This window comes from Microchirus variegatus, assembly GCF_963457635.1.
Source record: "Microchirus variegatus genome assembly, chromosome: 18".
Taxonomy (NCBI): domain Eukaryota; kingdom Metazoa; phylum Chordata; class Actinopteri; order Pleuronectiformes; family Soleidae; genus Microchirus; species Microchirus variegatus.
In genome coordinates this window covers 11243570-11252348 of record NC_139819.1, presented here as the reverse complement: position 1 = coordinate 11252348, position 8779 = coordinate 11243570, and the positions used below count along the sequence as shown (strand labels likewise).

The following is an 8779-nucleotide window of genomic DNA, read 5'->3' as shown; positions in this document are numbered from 1 at the left end:
ATTATACTCATTTCGTGGCCACAAATTAGTTTTCCCCCAGTGTCATATCTGGGCCTCCGTAGTGACATATGGTATTCATTCATTTCCAGTTAATTTTCTTCAAACATCAGCATGTTGACTAACGGAGCCAGGATTGAAGTCCCACAACCTTTTACTTATAATACGAATCCACTGATCCACTCCTGCCCATAAATACCATACAGGAGCTCCTATATCATACGTTATCTCCTTATTATTTACCTTCTAAATCTGGTTGGTGCCTCACAGCTATCTGTGTGGATGTAACGTGGCTAAAAAAAAAATATATATATACATATATATGTTAAGATATCTGTGTTTCTTCTTCTCTTGTAGCTACGGAACCTGAATGTCCTGGACCTGCGGCACATCTCGGAGCTCAACAACGAGACGGTGATGGAGGTGGTGAGGAAATGTCGCAACCTCAGCTCGCTCAACCTCTGCCTCAACTGGAGCATCAACGACAGGTTTGTCGGCGACATTTTTTACTCACCCACAACATAGCAGGGACTGACTTTGCAAAGGCAATGTAGAAAATAATACATCAAGAAGGTAATAATAAGGGTAAGTGCGATCACTAATTGAGGTTTAAAAAGACTCGACGGTCATATTAAAGTCAGTCTGCTTCTCGTTTATTAAATGTGCGTGCACCAAAAAAGTGTGCGTGCACTCATTTCCATGCAAAAATAGTCATTTATCAGTATAGATGTTGGCGTAGTATATGACCGAATCTCACACCAACTCTGACCTGGTGTACAAAATCAGTGGATAACTCTCATTACTGTAGATCATACTAATGCAATGCCCGTTTACACACAGGTCGCCAGATATTTGATCCAAGATGTTTGATTTTATTGTTAAAAATAACCATAATCACAGTAATTATTACCTACGGCCACATATTCAGTACTTAGAAATGTGATAAATGAGAACCAATGTGAGACTCGGACTGTATAATAAGTCCCAGAAAAAAGATCAGTGGTTCTAAAGGTTTGTCCCTACTCTGTAAATTATTTGACTAATGGCTCCTTATGGTGTTATTTGACAAATCATTGATTAGTCTTTTTTTTTTTTGGTCTGTGTGTGATTTTGTTAGCTCTTAGTCCTTTATGAAAAGTGATACTCATATCTTAGGCAAGGTTTCCAATTATGGCTGTGTCTTCGATAAGCATTGGATTTGGAGTTCTCCTGCATCACTGCACTCCTCTGCCAAACAAGATAAACAGGTCGAATTAAGTCATTGATTAAATGATAAAAACCCTCAAATTTCATCAGCTTTTTTCTTTCTTTTTAAAAAAAATAAATATTAGCACACAGAAACCACACCATCTTTGATACAACTGTGTTCAAACCTTATAAAAGTTGAAGACATGCCAAAATCACACAGATGTGCCAGCACTCACCAAAACAGTCAGTTAGTACATCGGTCACGTACTCAAATCATTTTAAAGGAAACAAAAAAGCAAAAATACCCTTGTAAATCCTAAATATGTCATATGCAAACACAAGTTAAAATCTATTTCGCTCTTTCCTTTACCGTCATTTTCGAATGAGCCTGTAGAGTGTGTGATAGGAAGAGTAAACCTATCCTGTCTACTATTTATTATCTTTTGTTTTATTCATATGTCTGTATTTAATCTATCGATTTACAGCTAAGGCTGTAGCTTATGTGCCAACTGCATTCCCATTCTGCCCTTAACACAATATTGAATTTGCCATGGTGCATTGAAACAATAGGTGCGTGCAAGGCTGTGTATGTCTCTGTGTGTGTGTGTGTGTGTGTGTGTGTGCGAAATAATTCCTGCATTATTGAGTTTACAGCATACATGTGGTGGGAACATTATGGTAATATCTCACCTGCCTTCTTTCAATAAAAAAACATGGGAGTTTGGTGAAATCCTCACAGGAACACATGGTGTTATCAACTTCTTTCCTTTATCACACACTCGCACTCGTACAGTACAATCTCTCACACACACACACTCACGCACATACAGAGGGACAGGCAACACGCTCGATTGATTCAAGGCTGCATTGATTCCATAACAATATTTACTGCATTGGTTCTGGGGGGCTGGAGGTGCACGTGTGTCTGACTTGATTTGTCTGGATCACCTGTGGGAATATTGGAATTTAGAGTGGTGTGTGTCTGTGTGAGTCTGTGGGAGAGATAAAGGCCCCCGGCAGGGTTTGTGCGTTTGTGTGGGGCAGAATGAAGCGATGGGGGACAGCGGGGGGTTCAAGGCTGAGGTGGACAGTCATAGCTGAGGAGTTTGACATGCTTGGTGCTCTGATGCTGCATGTCCTTCCACTACACACACACACACACACACTCACACACACACACACACCTGCATGTTTTTACCCCATTGTGGGAACCACATTCGGAACCAGGCCTAATGTCCCCACAATGAAAAATGTCCCCACGAAAAAGGTGTTTTGCCAGGGGTGGTCCACACAAGCATAGAAAGACAAAAGCATGCACACACACACACACACACACACACACACACACACACACACACACACACACACACACACACACACACACACACACACACACACACACACACACACACACACACACACATCTACATGTCTTTACCACATTGTGGGGACCACGTTCGGGACCGGGCATAATGTTCCCACAAGGAAAAATGTCCCCATTAAAAAGGTGTTTTGTCAGGGGTGGTCCACACAAGCATAGCAAGACAAGAGCATGCACACACACACACACGCGCACATACACATCTACATGTCTTTACCACACTGTGGGGACCACGTTCGGGACCGGGCATGATGTCCCCACAAGGAAAAATGTCCCCACAAACTAGGTGTTTTCGTTGTCTCAATCTTCCTGAAGCAGAAGTAATATTTGCTGCAGTCATATGGTGTGTTTGTGTTGCTTATATTTGTTACCTCTGTAGGACATTTTCTGGCATAAACACTGACCTTGTCAGGACCATGGAGACCATAACCTGGTCCTAATGAGGCAGAACCATCATTTGTGAGGTTAAATTTAAGGCTAAAATTGTAATTGTGGTCTGGTTGTGGATGAGCTCAGCTAACTTTGTTCAGGTTGTCTAAATAAAGGGAAGTCAACGCAAAGTCCTTAAAGAGACTGCTGCATGTGAGTTTGCTCGTATGTATTGTGAACATGCCGACTGCTGTTCAAGGACTCGGAGCACAGAAAAGCCTCCAGTCAGAGGTTGTTTTATTTGTTGCACTTTACAGTCACACAGCTCAGAGGAGAGAGGAGATTTATATAAAGCTGGGAAACTGGCTGGGTGGTCGTGTCATTGTGTGGACATGTGTGTGTGTGTGTGATAGAGAGAGAGCAGAATTAAAGACAGATTCAGGTGACAGAGGAAAGAGGAAAATGATGATTTAAATGAAATGATTTAGAGTGTTAAAAATAGGATGGGATGGGAGTCACAGACTGTAAAAATATAAATAATAATCAGCAAAATCAATATAGCTGAGTCATGTTTAGGACGTTTATTTCTTCTTTTTTTGGATAACATTTGTTCCACAGTTAGAGAAATGCACAAATGTGTTGTCAACGAGGTCAGCGAGTTTCAGATATCGGGAGATCCCGAGTTAAATACTGTATTTTCTCACCAACGTGACGTTTTTTTTACTCTGAACTAGAAAATGTGCATTTTTTTGTGGAATTTTAATAACGTTTCACACGTTTGATAGAGCCATTAAAAAGCAGGACAGGCATGTGTAAATTCTCTGACCCTCACCTGTGTTGTTAGATCAAGTAGTGTGGTCAATAGTCAATTATTAACCAGTTTATCCATTAATAAGATCAATATTTATATGAAATACAGATTGCTTAAAAGAGGTCGGTGGTCTTACTGAATCACTGCGCGTGAGTCTTCAAAGAGAGAGAGAGACGGAGAAAGAAAAGATGCTGAAATGGTTTATTTGGCTACGAGTTCAAACAGTCAAAGGTCACGGCGGTCACTGCTGTCGCTGAAGCACAAACACACACACACAGGTCGTTTCCTTATGGTCACAGTTAAGACGACTGAAACCTCCCTCACATTATCTCACTGAGGATACAGCGGGGTCATTTTGTGTGTGTGTGTGTGTGTGTGTGTGTGTGTGTGTGTGTGTGTGTTAAAGTGGAGACAGTGGACTCAGAACAGGTAAACAGGCAGAGGAAATGACCCCTTATTTCTAGGATCAATTTGTCCCCCGTCAAGGGGCCATTGGAGAGATAGAGCTCCGTGGGAGGTAAAGCATTTTCATGGTTTTTTTTTTGCTCCGGTTCTTCTTCTTCCTTCTTGTCTCTCATCTTAGAAAAAAAAAAGAAATAAACACTCTTTCCTCTGACTCCCTCCATCTTCCCTAGTAATAACCAAAACCAGCATCCAGTGTAAAAAAAAAAAAAAAAAAGAGCAAGACATGATGACCAAATACGGACTTCCCATTGTCAGTCTGACGGGCTGATTGTGACAGTAGGACGCCCATCATTTGGTCACTGTCATTTCTTGGGGAGAAGGGATGTGATGTTCTGCAGGTGGCCATTGTTGGCCCTGTTATTTTTCTGTATCCTCTTCCAGCGATGATAGGAGACCAAAGTGGGATTGTGTGTTTTTCAAATGCCACAGCGTTTTGAAAATGGCCTAGCGAGTCATGATCAAATGGCAGCGCTCACTTTTGTTGAAAACACTTTGTCAAAGTTTTTTTTACTTTATAGAAACTCTGAGAGAAAATGAGTTTGCAACTGTGTTGATTTTATCCCATTTTTATTTGAGGTAAATGCTTTTCTCTCTCCATATTGGTGTGTATATGCCACCAGTTAACGTGGGGTTAAACGTGGATTTTATGTGAATCTCGCATCTTTGCAGCCAACCTTGGGTGTGTGCACACTCTTAGAAATAAAGGTGCTAAGTAGAACCATAAGGTTCTTCAGCTTCGGGGTGTCAAACTCATTATCACTGAGGGCCACATCAGCATAATGGTTACCCTCCAGATGTCACTCATGCAGAATAAATGTTACTAAATGTAACCAAATATAATGTAAAATAAAGGTAACTACTCTGTAACATATTGCTCAATAACTTTATGTATATATTACTTATTCAAGTTACAAATATGATGCATTATAGATGTAACCCGGTCCGCGTGCGGGTAACACAATTGCCATGCATTGTGGGAAATGTAGTTTATGGTCAACTCACGCCTTAAAGCAGCATAGACCTATTTTAAAACAGATTTTTAAGCCCAATTAATAACTCGCAGGCTATATAAAATGACGTGGCGGGCCACATCTGGCCCCTGGGCCTTGAGTTTGACATGGTAAAGGTTCCACCTGGAACCCTTTTGGAGGGTTCCACCAAAAACCCTTTTAAAACTCTTTATTCAGGAAAGGGGTTTTAAAGGGTTCTCTGGATCAAAATGGTTCTTACTGGAACCCTTGAAAAACCCTTTCCCGAAGAAAGGGTTTTTCAAGGGTTCATGGGTTGAAATGGTTCCAGGTAGAGCCTCAGCCCTTGTAGAAGGACCCTTTTGGAACCCTTATTTCTAAGAATGTATGGGTGGTTTTGGCCAAAGCAAAGAGTCAGCCATTATTCTGCAAACATTACCCCTGCTCCTGGACACGGGGGCCTATGTTGACATGCAGCTTTATGTGCGTCCTCTGCCTAAGCTTTTGTGTGTATGTGAGGAAGGTGCGGTCAGCTGGCTGCAGTCTGTGCTGAAAGCAGCTGCCGCGAGTATGTGACTCATTTCTTTTATGGGATCTGTATTGTTGGAAGTTGGGCATTTTTCAAAATTCCTGCTGTTCTCTGCCTTTCTCCCTTTGTCTGTCTTCGCTTTTTAGTATTCCCTCAAACAGAGGCATCAATATTTTTTCCCTTATTAGCTTTTTTTTTTCTTCAGGCCAAGAATCCCTGCATATCTTCATTACTTATGAGCTTCACAAATCATAGCTCAAATTGGCTGCTCTACATTTTTGTCCTCGCTCACAAAAAATTGGACTGGATGAAAGATGACTAGGGGCCCTCTCTGACTTTGAGGAGCTTATAAAGCAGAAAATAATTGGAGAAGCATTCTCACAGAAACACACACCTTCTCCAAAAGTGTAAAGCGGGTGGATTTGGAGGCTTTTTTCAGTGGTGGCCCATTCCAAATAGCCTTTGTAGCAGCCAGCTGGCAGATCTCGCAGTGCCTGGAGAAGTGTTAAACACCACAACTGAATGAGTGTATGATACATCAGTATGATCAATGCTGTGTCAAATAACAGCAGGTTTCTTTTACTTTTTTGGGGGGGGAAGTGAATGTGACCAGGTCCTGGATGAATGTTGGCTGCATTCATGCACATTTTACAGTAAAAAAGCAAACTTTAAGAAAGTGCTTACCTACTTTTTCCCACATACAGCTATGCTATGGTGTTAGAAAGGTTTAAACAAATAATGATTTAACTTGGCCTTTTAGTCCAGGGTTCTCGCGGGTCCTTGAAAGTTTGTGAATTTTATTTTTCAAGGCCCTAAATAGACATGGCCATTGAAAGTGCTTTAATTTTGTGCAAGAAAGCAGTTAACTTAATATTTAGGTTAGTGCTGGGCACGTTAGCGGCGTTCATCGCTAACGCATGACGCGTTTCCATGACGACTGACCGGCAAAAGACGCGCGTGACGTCATGTTTACGTGACTCCCGATTGTTAAAATAAGTCTCTACAGTAAATTGTTATTTGGTTATTTGTAGCGCTGCTTCTTTCGCTTAATAAACAGACCGATATAGTTCAACTGTAGGTTCGCTAACGGCGCTAAAGGAGCTAACGCAGCTAACGGAGCTAACTGGTAAACAGTGCCTGGACTCATGCATTAACTTTACTGCCGGTAACACACTAATTTAGCTAACTGTCTCCCCGCTCCCGATGTGCACTTGTTTGTTACGACGCCACCTACTGTTTTATGCGACTTCATTGCTTGATGTATGTAGACTAGGCCTAAACAGAACAAACGTCGAGTCGTAATTACTAGCCGTGTTGTGGACTCTTTCCACTGTCTCTCTCCGCCACTGACGTGAGATTCCATGCAGAATAATGAGCGAGTAAAGTGAAGCAAGAGAGAGCTAATTACGTCAGGTCGGGTAAAAAGCAAATTCCAAGATCTGCACATTTTGGATTTCCATGAGTTTGAGGAAATAGGTCCTGGAAAGTCCTTTTATTGGATGTCGCCCAAGGTGTCAAAGAATTAGTGACATCTAATGGCGAGACTGCAGACTGCAACAAATGTAGTAGAAACCTGGCGACAAATACATTTTATTCTACACAAACAAATCATGATTTTAGAGCTAATATACACAAAAGCTTTCATTCCTAATCGGGGGGAAAAAAAAGTTTTTTTTGTGAATATTTGTTTTCTGATATACAAACAGGGGCCACCATTAGTGGAGTGGAGAAATAACCAACTCTGTGAGGTCCTAATTCTCTGATTGACCTCCCTCGCTGCTGTGTTCAGCCTCTAAGTGTCACCTCTGTGAAAGAGAGCATGAGGCGGTGGGAACGCGAACAAATCCCAATGATCCGAGGTCAGGTGGTGAAGTGTCTACAACTATTGCACAACCCTCATTCCAACCTGGTCCCCTCCAGCAAACTACTTTTAGATTTTTTTTTTCTTCCTTTTTTGGTGTCGCCTGATGTTTCCCGAATGCCATAGAAAATGTCAGTGTGTAGCCTGAACCAGGGACAGACAGACAGACAGACATTTGTCCTTGTCTTCTTTCCACCACCTGTGTCCTCAGATTTGAGGAGAGGTGCCCTCCCCCCCCCCCCCGTCCTTGTCACTTATATTTCAGGCTGTGCGGATTCAAACAACCTTATTACTGCTCAGAATTCCACGCTTTGTTTTCTCATGGCCACACCGTACTGGCCTGTCCTTGCGTGATTGAAAATTAAAAAAAAAAAACCTCCAAGACCTCCTTTTTAAAAAAAATTTATTTATCATTATTTACTAATTCCTGCTTTGTTGAAGCAGATTGGCTGTCAGTACAGATTAGAGTCCTGCTTAGCACGATGAATACGCAAGAAGAGCCAATGCTGCCCTGTTGTCAGACATGATGAGAAGGAAAAAAAAAAAAAAAAAAAAGCGGATAAAAAAACAACAAGGTGTTACGGAGGCAGAGTGATTAGGTACGGCAGATGCACATGTAGCACATTTTCTCTTCATTTCTCTCTCATTTGCGTCTCTCATCTCAGACTCTCTCTTTCACAGTCCACTTGTCTTTCTGTTTATCCGCCTCTGTCTCTCATATTGCTTCCCCCCCTGTCTTTCCCCTCTCTCTCTCTTTCTCTCACACACACACACAAAAACACTGAGGTGATTATTTCTGGCAGGTTGGGTGTGAAAGTGTGCTATGATGAACACGCCGCTGTGGTTATTAATTTTGAGTAATCGGGGTGTCAAACTCCAGCGCCTTGATAAGTATCGGAGACGGCGGAACGTTTGCGGCGCGGCGCGGAGATGCAATGAAGGCGAGCAGCTGGAGCTTACAGGGCAACAACGGCGCGAGAGCTGCGGTTGATATTTTCAAGCACGTTACCCAACGCCCGGAAGCGTTCCCCAGCTTCTCTGCATATGCTCTGAAAAGTCAAAAAAAAAAAACACACTTTGATGATTTTATTTGTTTTTATCACTGGAACACTTTGATATCTGGATTTGCACAAGTGCTCTATGAAAATATTTGCGATTATAATGTTATTATTATCAGCAGAAGGGCTTTAGTCTGACCTTCTGCAGATGA

The 8779-nt window shown here is 41.9% G+C and overlaps 1 protein-coding gene across 1 annotated transcript in view; it reads left to right on the top strand.

Annotated features, from left to right (window-relative positions):
• The window catches only part of fbxl17 (F-box and leucine-rich repeat protein 17), a 243227-nt gene that overhangs the window by 85431 nt on the left and 149017 nt on the right, over positions 1-8779 (top strand). Inside the window, exon 8 of the mRNA XM_083905333.1 lies at positions 355-485. Coding sequence (XP_083761459.1) covers positions 355-485 — 131 coding nt within the window. The remainder of the gene's footprint in view (positions 1-354; positions 486-8779) is intronic.